At 31.9% G+C, this 15,117-nt stretch overlaps 2 protein-coding genes across 2 annotated transcripts; both read right to left on the reverse strand.

The window, feature by feature from the left end:
• Positions 1–3,580: 3,580 nt before the first annotated feature.
• LOC138338024 (uncharacterized) lies at positions 3,581–5,007 on the reverse strand. Its single transcript, XM_069288484.1, has 2 exons — positions 4,704–5,007; positions 3,581–3,867 (listed from the first exon to the last, which is right to left on the reverse strand). Exons 1-2 carry the CDS (start codon positions 5,005–5,007, stop codon positions 3,581–3,583), a joined length of 591 nt encoding a protein of 196 aa, XP_069144585.1.
• Positions 5,008–6,715: 1,708 nt separating this feature from the next.
• On the reverse strand, positions 6,716–13,496 carry LOC104648822 (uncharacterized). Its single transcript, XM_069288485.1, has 6 exons — positions 13,395–13,496; positions 13,277–13,280; positions 13,066–13,221; positions 7,191–7,301; positions 6,990–7,073; positions 6,716–6,897 (listed from the first exon to the last, which is right to left on the reverse strand). The coding sequence occupies exons 1-6, from the start codon at positions 13,494–13,496 to the stop codon at positions 6,788–6,790; spliced, it is 567 nt and encodes a 188-aa protein (XP_069144586.1). The 3' UTR covers positions 6,716–6,787.
• Positions 13,497–15,117: the final 1,621 nt, after the last annotated feature.

The following is a 15,117-nucleotide window of genomic DNA, read 5'->3' on the forward strand; positions in this document are numbered from 1 at the left end:
GTGTTTTAAACTCAATATTTTTATTAGAGTATTCATAGAGACTGGTCTCTTCATTATCTTACACTCTCATTGGTGAGTATGTATCGGTAACATTTACTTAGGCTCATTTAAGATTGCTCTCATCATATGCATTAACCTCACATCATGATTGTCACCACATTCTTCATTTCATTACGAATATCTTAGGTTCACTTATTCTTGAACGTATGTTAAACTTATATATCTATACATACAAGCCATGAGGCTTCATTTATAGTTCGTTAAGTGAATTCTTGTTTTTCTAAGATTATGTATTACAAGACTTATGTATCTTGTATATATGCCAAGATCTTTGATTTTTGATCTAAGTAGATGACATTATTCTTGAATATTTCACTCACTTATGGCTTATGTATCAATACGGAGGTTTGGACACGAGAACCCAAATTTTGAATTATTTGGATATCATTTATATTTTTCATTGATTTTAGTTCTAATATTCATAAATTTAGAACTCTAAGTTAAGTCTCAACATTTTCGTGAAATAATAAATTTTCTATTTTAATTAGAATTCTAAATTAAATTTCAATCATTTACATGAAAGAATAATTTTCTAATTTAATTAGAATTCCAATTTAAATCTCAATATTTACATAAAAGAATTAATATTCTATTTTTAATTAAAATTCTAAATTAAATCTCAATGTTTACATAAGAGAATTAATTTTCCAACTTTAATTAGAATTTTAATTTACTATTATTATTATTTTTAATTAAATTCGCTTGAATAGGGAGGTTGTGGGTTCGAACCCCCACAGCCCCCCTTATTTTCCTCTTAATTTCGCTGGGAATGGAGGCTGTGAGGTGGTGGGTTCGAACCCCCACAGCCTCACCTTTATTCCCTTAATATTTTTATCTCCTCTTCAGCCCTGAGGTCGTGGGTTCGATCCCCACGCCTTGCATTCCCCTTTTTATATTTTTTTTTGTTGCGAACGGGGGTCGTGGGTTCGATCCCCGCCCCCAGCATCCCTTTTCTGTTTTTTTTTCTTTTTCGCGAATGGGGGTCGCGGGTTCGATCCCCGCCCCCAACATTCCCTTTTTAAATCTTTTTTTTGTTAAGGCAGCTGCAGGGAGGTCCTGGGTTCGATCCCTGCAGGCCTCAAAATGTTTTTTTTAATTCTTTGACATCCAAAAATTTCCAGATTCTTTTTAAACCTATTTCTAAGTTTTTGGAAATTTATTCCACTATTTTTCTGCACTTTTTCATCAAGTTTCACATTAGTTCTTAGGGAGATTTCATGGTTCATTCACTTCACTATGCTTCATCAAAATGAACATCACATTGCACACCCATTTCACACATAAAATACATGATAAATAAACAACTTATATACCCCAAAACAATGCCTAAAACACTGCCCTATACACACCCATACATCAACTTTTTCCGGTCATATTTTGATGATCATTATCGCGATTTCCCGCACATAAACACATTCATATTTAATTTAAGCACATCATTCATGCAAAAATCTAGCAGCACAACATACCCATCCTACAAATTCATTAGGGAGCTAAGGACAAGGACATACGAAGGGGAACAACCTTAGTTTCAAGAGTTTAAGAAACGTCCGAAAGAAAGTACTCTTGGAGAAAGAATTCCATGAGAGAAACCCATACCTTAATCGATGTTCAAACTTTAATGTTGCTGCCTGGAAAACTCCTCCAAACCACTCCCAATTCACTTCAAAGTATACCTCTCTCGACGAACCTCTCTTAGCCTTGACGTTTTGATTACTTTTTCTTTTGCTTAAAAATTTTTGTGAGTTCTTCAAACATGAAAACTGTTGATATTTTGGCAGAAATAATGTGAGGAAGATGGAGAACGTGAGAGAGGGAGTTAAGAAGCGTGAGAGAGAGAGGACTATTTGGATTAGGAGACTAATTCAAGAATTAGTCAAATAACACTTAAAATAAATAAATACAAATCTGTTTTTTATTTTATTTATTTATTCATTTAAAACGTGAAAGGACAATTACGCCCTTAAATACTTATTTATTCTTATTTATAAATTTTTTTTTTGAATCGTTACAGAGAAGTTAAATAACAAACAAACACAGAAGATAAGCAAGAAAATTCACTGAACATTGAAAAAAGTTAAGAGCATTAGTTGGTTTAACATAATGACTAGAAATTTTGATTACCTCATCATCACTTATTTGCACTTGTATAATCTGAAATAAGAAAATTTGAAGCATTAAGAGGTCGTTCTTCTCTGTCATTTCCTTCAGCTAGAACTATAAAAATAGTTTCCCTTATAGGGAAAGTTGTTGCTGCAATGTTAGCATTTAGGTTAGTGAAAATCAACAATTTCAAATTTGATTAATTGGACAGGAACATTTTGAATTGAAAGATGAAATTTAAAACTTCAAATGTTGAAGTGATATGATTGCAATGTAACTTCTAGTTAGCTTTAAAAACAAATGAAATAAAGGAATCCCAAATTTCACAACATCTAGCATAAGGATGCTTACTTGTTACACTTATTACTTTTAAAAGTATCATGACAATGCTTTTCGAATGATTTCGTCATAAACTACATTATATGTAGAATGACCATCCGTGTCCTGTGCAGTTGGTGGACGTATTAATATTTTTACATTGTCTGAACATTTTGCTCGAGATAAAGCAACATAAAGTTGTCCATGTGAAAAACCTGGTTCACGCAAATATATTCCAACAAAATCTAATGTTTGACCTTGAGCTTTGTTTATAGTCATAGCAAAAGATAATCTTATCGGAAATTGTATTCTTTTGAAGGGAACTGGAAGTTTCTCATCTTGTGATGCTAATAATGGTATCTTTGGAATAAAGACATGTTTATCTTTAAAATCACCACTGCAAATAGTAGCACTAATAATATTTGACTTAAAATCATGACATATCAATCGTGTACCATTGCATAAACCTTCAGTAGGATTTAAGTTTCGTAATAATATAACAGGACAATTTTTTTTCAAAGTTAATCTATAAGGTGGTAAGTTAGCAGGATGTAAGGTATGCAAAAAATCTTCAAATTGGCATTGATCATTTGGTTCTATAGTTTCATCAATAGCTATATATACTGTAGCATCATCGGTAAATCGATGTATAAGCATATCATTTATTTCATCAACAAAATTATTTTTTGTTGTCAAAATAATACGGGAAGTCATAAAAGATGGATTACAATAGAATGTACGCAAATTAGGATAAGTAACATTAAATAAAATATTTAAAGATTCTATTTCATCTGTAAAGGGAATGATAAAATTATTGGGAATTTCAATTTTGTTGCAATTGTTAGTTTTTTCTTGTCCATTTCCAATTATCATTAAATATGCACAAAATGCTGGATCTTTTTTTGCACGTATGTTTTCAGATAAGCACAACTTTTCAAGATGATTCCAAATACTGGAGTATACTTATAAAGTCCTCTTTTTTTTCCACTATGAACAACAGGAAGTGTTTGTCTAAACTCTCCCCCCAAAACTAGTACTTTTCCACCAAACAGTGCTTTTGTATTCATAAGATCTTTTAGAAGTGTATCAAGAGCTTCAATCATGTTTTTTTTGCCATTGAGACTTCATCCCAAACAATTAGTTTTGAATCTCGAATTAGAATTGCTAACGAAATTTGTTTACTAATATTGCAAGTGAAATTGTCATCAATGTCAACAGGAATTTTGAAACGTGAATGAGCTGTTCGTCCTCCCAGAAGTATTGAAGCTGCCACACCAGAACTTGCAGTTGCCAAAGCTATGAATCCTTTTGTTCTTACAGCAGCCAACAAAGCTCGATATAAAAATGTTTTTCCAGTTCCCCCAGGACCATCAATGAAAAAAGCTCCTGATTTATTAGAATATACTCTTTCAAGAATTATGTTATATGTTCTTTTTTGTTCAATATTTAATTTGCTTTGTAGAAGTATATCTTCTTCAGACACTATTATATTTCTTTCAAAATAAATTTCTTTTGCCTCATTAGTTATTCTAGAAGAGCTAACATTTCCAAATATATCTTTGAATTCATTTATGTTATGTCCCATTGAAATTAGAACTTCATTGATATGATTTAAAACTAAGAGTTGAATATCATTTTTTGTAACATTTGGAATTGTTTTAAAATCCTCTGACATAGAGTCTTCGTATTTTTTCCAAAGATCTATTGGGTTACCACGATTACAATAAACTAATAATGTTGCAAATAGTCTTCTTAAACTTTAAGACATTTGATAGCTGACTGCTTCAGACATACAATCAATTAAGTTGTTATCAGAACGTAATAAGCCTCTTTTTTCGGCAGCTTCCCTTAATGTAGTGTAGTATCTTTCATTCATTGTACGAAGATCGTCATATGATGTTGGTCCTCTTACATTCATTAGAAGCAACCTAAGATAATATCTTTCTCCTTCGGTTGGATGACATGTGACAATACGGTCGATAGTAAGTCGTTGTTTTCGACGCGACTACATTTTGTATGATGATGACCATACAAAATGTTGGGGAAACTCTTTATACAGTAAATTCAGATTTATAGCATCGTTATTGATTTTGTTCATAAGAAAGAATTCTGTTAACATCATTTTTTAATCATTGGATTATTTATTATTTGATCCACAGTTTGGTTATTTTTGAAAGAAACAAATTGTTGTCTATCAAGATGCAATTGCAACTGGCAAACACTTGGAGTCATTTCACTTATCGCAAAAGCAAGCAGACGCCATGCAGCCTCCGGTGGAGAAACCCATCTAGCAGATTGGTATTCTTTGATTTCATCTATTTCTATGTTAGTATCATTATTATTTACAGAAAATGCAATTTTATCATGTCCTTTGCAAATATATTTGTAAATGTATTTGACAGCCTTAATGTCAGAACATATTTCAACATTCATATGACAACCAAATTTCTTCAGTAAATATGGATTGTACGGAACAATCCAAGAATTATCAATGTTGTGTCCTCTAACTTTGATTGGTGTGATCATTTTTGGTCTTTTTTAAAGGGGATATGAATTCTTTCCTTTGGTTGTTTGTTCAGTAAGTTCTTTTGGATATTTGAATTTACATTTTCCTTATTTTTGCATGCATGAATTTGAAGGATTTAAATATCCATAGGGACCATGAATCATGTGTTTGGTCACAAGTTTGTATAGATCATGATCAATATCGGGATCAGGTAGTTCAGCACATACAATTTTATCATATGCTTCTGGTGTTAACAATTTATATCCACCCATAAGAATAATGAGAAAATGGGCATGGGGAAGACCCTTTTTTTGAAACTCAACTGTATACATAAAAGCTGCAACCTTTCCAAATATGTTTCTTTTTTGAATATCAGTTTTAATTTCTTCTACTTTTGCTCTGAATACTCTACTAACTAAATCAGGTCTATTTTGAACTTCTTCCATTGGTTGTAAATGTTCTTGTATTTCAGGCCAAGACGGATTGCAAGTCATCGTTAAAAATATGTCGGGTTTTCCAAAATGTTGTACCAAAGCAATGACATCCATATATCTTCGACGCATATCTCTTGGACCTCCAATGAAACTACCAGGAAGAAATTTTTGTCTCCCAATATTGGAAGCATCTCTTTCTCCTTGCCTTAATAAATCAATGATTCCTTGGAAGGCTTCAACTCTAAATAGATCTTGATTAAATAAGATAAAATCTAATCTTTGTGTCTCTAGTTCTATATATTGGTCAACTATGTATTGTTGAAATACCCTTCCAGAATGTAAAGTTTCATTTGGTTCTTCATCTCTTATTTGAATTTTATAACAATAATATTCACGACAGGAAACAGTTTCTCTTTTTCTCAATCCTTTTGATAAAACTTTAGATTCCATGTCAAGGACTCCATCAATAGAAGTGATGTTCATTATACTTGGTAGCTGCTCATATTCACAGTAAATTTGTCTGTTGGAATAATTGTATTTCTTTATTTTTTTAATACCACAATGCCAACCATTTTGACCATAAGGAAACAACAGTGGATATTGCAATGGATCATAACATCCATAATAGTAAGTTACCAATTGACTTCTATTACTATGAGTGTAAAATTCTAATATGTGGTGTGGAAATTTTATCATTTAATTGATCTTCAATCCAAATTGCCCCAACTTCGGATGTAGTTGGTAAGTTATGTGTTCTTTGGTCTAAATTGGAACTTGAGTTTAGAGCAATATAAAATTCAGATAAATTTGGAAGAGCTGTTAGCGATCATAAAAAAGTAGAATAAGGATTAACTTTTAGTATATCTATGAGCTTTGTAACAATTATCTCATTAAGATTATCTGATAATGCCATTCGATTTGTTAGCTCATTTTCATTATCATATTGTAAATTTTTTCCTTTTCCTCCTGAGGGTATCAAATCATCAATGAAGTGATACATTTTTCCTTGGACTTTAAATGTATAGATGCCACGATTTCTCCTTGCTAATTCTCTATCATAATGTACTCCAAGTGAAGTGAATGCAAGCATATTATTGTAGGCTCTACTGTAAGTTCGAAAATGTTGGGATTCTTCGGAGTCACGTAAGAATAAATTTCTCAACTCAATAGCATGTTATGAGAAGTTAGCCTAATTATCCATTATTACAACAAAAACCTGGTGATTCATATTGAAATCTTTTTGCTGCACAAAATTTGTAATTTGGAATTTTCTTTAAAAGTAAGTAATCTTTTAGCAATAAATTATCATTTTGTAGATTTACTTCTAACTTATTTCTACCTGTGCATGGTAAAAAGCAATTATTTGTTACATAAAGGCATACAATTTTTTTACTATGGTAGAGAGAAGCATACCTCTATTTGATGTACGTCTTGAACTTGATCTGCTTGCAGCATAAGATGAACCCGACGTTGATCCTAGTATCAGGAATAAAAATATTTAGACACAGTTAGCCAATTATTAAAAATCAATATAGTGAAAATAGTTTAAGTAATATTTCTGAACTGACCTACTTCAAAGGTAGATAAGCAATTAACTATACTTTCTCCTCTAGTTGAAGTAACTGGTAGGTTTATAGCTTCAGAAGCTTCAACTACATAATGAGGAAAATAACTTTAGTAAGAGTAGTTGAGCTGAAGCAGCTAACTATAGTTGTAGATATTGAGAAGACAGATTGAAGGAAAGGAAAGTAACAATATGGTTAGCTAACCTTCTTGAGGAAATAACAAAGAAGTGCTGATTGTAAGGGAGCCAGTACTATTTAATTGATGTTCTCCTGTAGTTAAATTAACTGGTAGGTTTGTAACTTCGAAAGCTTCAACTATAAAATGAGGGAAAAAGCTCTAGTAAGAGTAGGTGAGATGAAGGGTGAAACTATATCTATAGATATTCAGAAGACACATTTCAAAGCTGGAACTACAAAATGGTGACCAAGACGATTTCATCTGATGGCTGAAAGAAAACTTCAAGTATTTTGGCAACCAATGTGAATATTATTAACATAAAAACCATAAAAGAGACTTATAATCATCCAAACCTCAACATATTGAGGAAAAGTAAAGACATGTAATTACACAATTTTGCCAAAAAACGACTACATCTACTTGACTTTTTTGTATTATTGAACATTATTATTGTTTCACCCATTTCTCTATTAATTGTGTTCACTATCTCTATATACTGCATGTGTACTCCTTTGAAGTATTTCCAATTTCTTGCTTTCCTCCCCACATAGCTGCTATCACTTGCTTCTTCAAACTCTTCCAATGTTTTATCTTGATTATTTCTACTGTTTCCTTGAAACCTCTTGTAGGTAGACTGACTTTAATCTATTGAGTTATTGTATCTCTTACTTTTGTAGCATATTCACATTCAACAAATAAATGATTGCTTGTCTCCATAGTTGAATCTTGGCGCATACAACATGAAGTGTCCTCTACATGTATATTTTAGATGGTATATTTTAAGATAATATTGATTATATTAGAGGAGAACATAGAGTTGCAGCTAATGATTCATCCCAACGACTCAGAATCACTTCACAAGTTGTCCTTTTTTTTAGAATTAGCTTGTGACCAGAGGTAATTCGTTTTGATTTTGAACCTCGAGGCAACAACAACGTTGCCTCGAGAACCCTCTCTGGTAGTAACTCTACAAAATTGGGGCCTTGATGATAGCATGATTCAATCGTACAAAAAGGTAATCAGAAGGAAGATTTAGAACGAGTTCTGTAAGTTTTTTTTAAATGTATATGACATAGGAATTAGGTAGTAGGAACGATAAGATTGAGAATGAGGTTATCGTGGATGAGGTTAGAGTAACATTTGTGATAGACAAAATGAAGAAAGTGAGATTTGAGATGGCTTTGAAATTGGACATGTGAAGAGATGTGCAGAAACCCAATAAGGAGGTGGGGGAGGTTGGATATATTAGATTCAAGGAGAGGTATAGGTAGGCCAAAGAGACATTGAGAAAAAGGTGATCAGACAAAACATAACGAATCTTCAAATTAACGAGGACTTGACCTTAGTAGGAGGAGGTCATGTATTAGTATAGAGGGTTAGTAAGTAGCAAGTGTTACCATGTTTTTCGAGGGTTATTAGTTGTATTCTTGTAGTTCTTGCTTTTGATATTTATTAACTTTTATTTATTGTATTTTGGTTACTACATTAATTTTTTGTTGTACTTATTCCTTTTTTATAACTTTTGCAGTACTTCTTTTATTAGTTGTTATATTTTCTTCTTTTTTAACACTTGCATTTGTTACGCTTGAGTTGAGCATCTCACAAAAATAGCATATCAGCCTCCACAACTTAGTGGTAAGGCCTCTGCACACTCTATCCTCTCCAGAGCCCGTAAATTTTCATTGGATAAGATGTTGTTGTTGTTCTTTATTTTTATTTTTTTAAAATGTACATGACATACGAATTAGGTGGTAGGAGAGATAAGATTGAGAATGAGATTATCCTGGATGAGAAAAGAGTAATATTTGTTGTAGACAAAATGAAAAAAGTGAGATTGATTAGGATGGTTTCGGAATTCGACATGTGAAGAGATGAGCAGAAACCCAATAAGAGGTGGGAGAAGTTGGATATATTAACACAGAGAACGGTAGAGGCAGGCCGAAAAGGCATTGGAAAAGGTAATTATTAGACAAAACATAACGAATCTTCATATTAACGAGGACTTTACCTTAGTAGGAGGAGGTCATGTATTAGTATAGAGGGTTAGTATGTAGTAAGTGTTATCATGTTTTTCGAGGGTTATTAGTTGCATTCTTGTAGTTCTTGCTTTTGTTATTTATTATCATTTGTTTATTGTGTTTTGGTTACTACATTAATTTTTGGTTGTACTTATTCCTTTTTTATAACTTTTGTAGTGCTTCTCTTATTAGTTGTTATATTTTCTTCTTTTTTAACACTTGCATTTGCTACACTTGAGTTGAACACCACACAAAAATAGCATATCAACCTCCACAACATAGTGGTAAGGCCTTGCACACTCTATCCTCTTCAGAGCCCGTAAATTTTCACTGGATATGATGTTGTTATTGTTCTTTATTTTTATTTTTTTGAAATGTACATGACATATGAATTAGGTGGTAGGAGATATAAGATTGAGAATGAGATTATCCTGGATGAGGAAAGAGTAATATTTGTGGTAGACAAAATGAAAAAAGTGAGATTTATTGGGATGGTTTCGGAATTGGACATGTGAAGAGATGAGCAGAAACCCAATAAAGAGGTGGGAGAAGTTGGATATATTAGACACAGAGAACGGTAGAGGCAGGCCGAAAAGGCATTGGAAAAGGTAATTATTAGACAGAACACAATGATCTTCAGATTAACGAGGACTTGACCTAAGTAGGAGGAGGTCATGTATTAGTATAGAGGGTTAGTAAGTACTAAGTGTTATTATGTTTTTGGAGGGTTATTAGTTGCATTCTTGTAGTTCTTGCTTTTGTTATTTATTATCATTTCTTTATTGTGTTTTGGTTACTACATTAATTTTTTGTTGTACTTATTCCTTTTTTATAACTTTTGCAGTGCTTCTCTTATTAGTCGTTATATTTTCTTCTTTTTTAACACTTGCATTTGCTACACTTGAGTTGAACACCTCACAAAAATAGCATATCAACCCCCACAACATAGTGGTAAGGCCTCTGCACACTCTATCCTTTTCAGAGCCCGTAAATTTTTACTGAATATGATGTTGTTGTTGTTCTTTATTTTTATTTTTTGGAAATATATATGACATAGGAATTAGGTGGTAGGAGCAATAAGATTGAGAATGAGATTATCCTAGATGAGGTTAGAGTAACATTTGTGGTAGACAAAATGAAGAAAGTGAGATTGATTGGGATGGTTTCAAAATTGGACATGTGAAGAGATGTGCGGAAACCCAATAAGGAGGTGGGGGAGGTTAGATATATTAGACACAAGGAGAGGTATAGTTAGGCCAAAGAAATATTGGGAAAAGGTGATTAGACAAAGCATAACGAATCTTCAGATTAACGAGGACTTGACCTTAGTAGGAGGAGGTCATGCATTAGTATAGAGGGTTAGTAAGTTGTAAGTGTTATTATGTTTTTCGAGGGTTATTAGTTGCATTCTCGTAGTTCTTGCTTTTGTTATTTATTATCATTTGTTTATTGTGTTTTGGTTACTACATTAATTTTTTGTTGTACTTATTCCTTTTTTATAACTTTTGCAGTGCTTCTCTTATTAGTCGTTATATTTTCTTCTTTTTTAACACTTGCATTTGCTACACTTGAGTTGAGCATCTCACAAAAATAGCATATCAACCTCCACAACATAGTGGTAAGGCCTCTGCTCACTCTATCCTCTTCAGAGCCCGTAAATTTTCACTGGATATGATGTTGTTGTTGTTCTTTATTTTTATTTTTTTGAAATGTACACGACATAGGAATTAGGTTGTAGGAGAGATAAGATTGAGAATAAGATTATACTGGATGAGGAAAGAGTAATATTTGTTGTAGACAAAATGAAAAAAGTGAGATTGATTGGGATGGTTTTGGAATTGGACATGTGAAGAGATGAGCAGAAACACAATGAAGAGGTGGGAGAAGTTGGATATATTAGACACAGAGAATGGTAGAGGCAGGACGAAAAGGCATTGAAAAAGGTAATTATTAGACAGAACATGACGAAACTTCAGATTAATGAGGACTTGACCTTAGTAGGAGAAGGTCATGTATTAGATAGGGTTAGTAAGTAGTAAGTGTTAGATATGTATTTCTAGGGTTATTAGTTATATTATTATAGTTCTTGCTTTTGATATTTATTATCATTTGTTTATTTTTTTTTGGTTTCTGCATTAATTTTTTGTTGTACTTATTCCTTTCTTATAAGTTTTCCGTTGCTTTCCTTATTAGTTGTTATATTATCTTCTTTTTTAACACTTGAATTTGTTACATTTGAGTTGAGCATCTCACAAAAATAGTGCATCTACCTCAACAACATAGTGGTAAGACCTCTGCACACTCTACCCTCTCCAGAGCCCATAAATTTTCACTTGGTATGATGTTGTTGTTGATGACTCCAATCTAGCTATTCTAAGTTGGATTTTCTTTCTTGAGATTCCGTCATATTTTTCTAATAGTATATACATAACGAATAATATATAAAATTAAAGAATAAACATATGACCATACTTAATGTGAATTCGCTGACTCTAAATTTTAAATTCGCCTTTGTAGATAGTCCTTGGTGAAAGTTTACGACTTCCCGATCTTAACTCACTAACTTGCCCAATATGCCTAGTTGAGTACATTCCTGGAGACTCAATCAGGATCATACCTGTGTGCCAACACTGCTTCCATGTCCAGTGTATTGATGAATGGTTGAAGATGAAGTCTACCTGCCCCGTTTGCCGGAATTCTCCGCCTGATCATCGCGAAAACGAAAAGCTTGACCAATTGTCGTCGATGCAATAATTGATATTATCGAAGAATGTGGTGTCATGGTTAGATTGCTTCTAAATGCTTAACCAGAGGTCTCAGTTAATGCTTTGAAAATGAAAAATATTATTAATTATTGGTGCCCCCTCTTGTCAACTAAATTTGAGTCGATGTACATGAATTTGCTTTTCCAATATGATTAGGTATATGGCTTGGTAGACAAAGGGTTGGTCAAGGGTTAATAATCTCATTTCAAAGATAGTGGGTTCGATTAATTAAAATATTTTAAAAAAATAAAAAAAATGAGAGTTTTTAAAAATTTATTTACTCCGTTTTAAGAAGAATTATCTATTTTGATTTGACATGGAACTAAAGAAAATAAAAAAAGTCTTTTCAATTTAGTGGTCTTAGATTAAAGTTATGTCAAATATATTAAAATGTTTTTTTGACTTTGTTGTCTTAAACATGTCACTTTAAAAGGTGAAACTAAAGAGTTGTCGAAAAAAGAAAAGAGTTATTCTTTTGAAACAGATAAAAAAAAGAAAGTTGATCATTCTTCTTTAAATGAAAAAAGTAGTAAAAATCAAGTTTTTCCCCATCGTATAACAATGAAAAAGTATTTTATAAAATGTGATTTTCTCATTGAATCAACTCATTGAGAAAATGTATGATAAAAAATAGATTCTCACTTAAATAATGAAAAGTTTCCTAATTTTTTCGTGTAAAAGTATTAATTTTTTTCCTCTCCGAGTCAATCAAACTATCTGTATAAATTAAATTTCAAGGGAAATAATGATTTTTCAAAGTAGTGAAATGGTTTTTTAAAAAGGGTCTCCTATTCATTTTACTTGTCATATTTTTTATACATTTTTTAAGAAAACATTAAATAAAAAAGTAATTGATTAATATCCTTATTTATCTTATCTCAATTTGATACTACTTTCGTTTTCATCATATTAATTGATCATTTTTCACATAGTAAATTTCTAAAAATAATAATGATTTTATGGTCAAATTAAAATATAATTAATTAATATGAAAATTTTAGCTATTATTTCTCATAAGTGCACTACGCGTCCATTATGTTTGATCCTATATGTGAAAACTACTAACAGAATTTTGCTATTTTTTTACAACAGATTTACCTAAAATATGGTTAGCTAACCTTGTTGAGGAGATAACGAAGAAGTGTTGATTGTAAGGGCGCCAGTACTATTTGATTGATGATGTCCTGTAGTTAAAGTAACTGGTAGGTTTGTGTCTTCAGAAGCTTCAACTACAAAATGAGGAAAATAGCTATAGTAAGAGTAGTAGTGTCTAACTATAGTTGTAGATATTAAGAAGATAGAAGGAAGATAAGAATATGCTCAGCTAACCTTCCTGAGGCGATAATGAAGAACTATTGATTGTAAGAGCGGCAGTAGTATTTGATTGATGAAGGTGTTTTTGTCTTTTTGACTCAGCCCTTTATTCTCTTAGCTCGGATAAAAATACTTGCTTTCTCTCTGGTGACATCTGTGCATATCTGGTACGACGACGCAAATTTCTCTCAGAAGTTCTTTCTTGGGCAGACACATTATTTCTATTTTCTTCCATTCTTGTTTCAATTAGTTCATGATTTGTTAAAGTAATTTACAATTTAATGCAATATGGAAAAAATACATACATAAGTGGGAGAAAAAGGGAATACATTGAGAAATATCAATGTAGCGTTCACGAAAATAAAAATTAGAATAAGAATAAGACAAACAAGCACAATTATTTAACTAATAACATTAATTTTACAGAGCCAAATATTGAGATATCGAAAATTTTTAAATGTAATGACAGCTAAAACAATGAAAGGGGAAGAACTTCAAACATTATTTCAAGATAAGAAGCAAATTATCCTTAAAATGCGCAACTATTATACAAACACCTCTTCTTCTCCCTAAAATTCTAACCAGAAAAGTTTAAACAAATATTTTGTTGAAATTAAAATCTATAGGCACCCATGCCTTAACTAATGTTATTAAAAATTGGCTCAAGGTCAAAAATTATCACTTGACAGCTAAAAGCATGAATAAGATGCTATTCAAGGTAAAACGGATGCCAACAACTTATAGTATTGATAAAACATTTGGAATTTTAGGAGTTGGATCATTATGGTACAAACTTGGTTCTCTTTTTTCCTGGACTTGGAAAATTTAACAGCAAACAAGTTTAACTGACATGATTATTATAATGCGTACCTTTCTAATTCCAAAGTACATATCACAAACACGTTTAATAGACATGAATTAATTTACTATATACTTATCTAACACCATTGTATGTAGTTTTGTGTGGACTTGTTTCTGGTTTCATTTTATGCATTTATGCAATGAATGGCATCCTCGTCAAGGTTTATGTTTATTAAGGTTAACTTAACTATATACGCATATGCTTTTCTCCAAATGAAGCTGATTTACATGTTGATTATTCAAGCTAATTTGGATTTCGATATGCATGATAGCCATTAACTGTCTTATACATGGTGCAATTTATCTTCTTCAGATGGTATGTTGATACATTCTTATGGGTCCTTTGAGTACCATGCATATAGTATTCAATTTTTTCATTGTAGAAATAACGTATGCGATAATAGCAACATAAAAGCAGAGCAATAATGAAACCCAATCAGCTAAAAAATGCATCAATAGTTTAGCAAAAATGCAGCAATCCTTAGGCCTCAACTTCTGTCCAAAGTACAACATTTGTAGCAACAATATTTTGAAAAAAGCGCAGCAGTTAGCTAACTTAAAAGTGCAGCAAAGTTTAGCCAAATATATAGGCAAACCATTGGCTCAAATATATCCAAAAGTATAGCAAAATTTAGCTCGACACATAGCAATAGTAGACTGAAATTTGATCAGAAGTGTAAGAATTCAGCAGCAATACAATACAAAATCAGCAACCCATGGTTTAATAAAATACATCAAAAAAATGGAGCAGAAATGGATTAAAACGCAATAATGATTCAACCTCAAAATGAGGTATCAAACCATAGCAGTCAAGCTCATCAAAGGCAACAATTAATTCTCATCAAAGACAGGGATAACAACAGGGCAGACACGTTATCTCTATTTTCTTCTATTCCTGTTTCAAGTAGTTCATGATTTGTTAAATTAATTTTACAATTTATCAATGACATTGATGATTACTATGATTTAAAGCTGGTGTGGGGGATAAACAACCA

This window comes from Solanum lycopersicum, chromosome 8 (assembly GCF_036512215.1).
Source record: "Solanum lycopersicum chromosome 8, SLM_r2.1".
Taxonomy (NCBI): Eukaryota; Viridiplantae; Streptophyta; class Magnoliopsida; order Solanales; family Solanaceae; genus Solanum; species Solanum lycopersicum.

Bases quoted from the DNA above. Each gene is read 5' to 3' on its own strand.
- LOC138338024 (XM_069288484.1), bottom strand. From the start codon at position 5,007: ATGATCACACCAATCAAAGTTAGAGGACACAACATTGATAATTCTTGG. The intron at 3,868-4,703 runs GTGTTTGCCAGT...CTAATAAATCAG, and splicing joins GATAAGTGAAATGACTCCAA to GAGCTTTTTTCATTGATGGT.
- LOC104648822 (XM_069288485.1), bottom strand. From the start codon at position 13,496: ATGGAAGAAAATAGAAATAATGTGTCTGCCCAAGAAAGAACTTCTGAG. The intron at 7,302-13,065 runs GTTAGCTAACCA...CTCATTTTATAG, and splicing joins TTCGTTATCTCCTCAACAAG to TTGAAGCTTTCGAAGTTACA. The intron at 6,898-6,989 runs GTCAGTTCAGAA...TCCTGATACTAG, and splicing joins CTTATCTACCTTTGAAGTAG to GATCAACGTCGGGTTCATCT.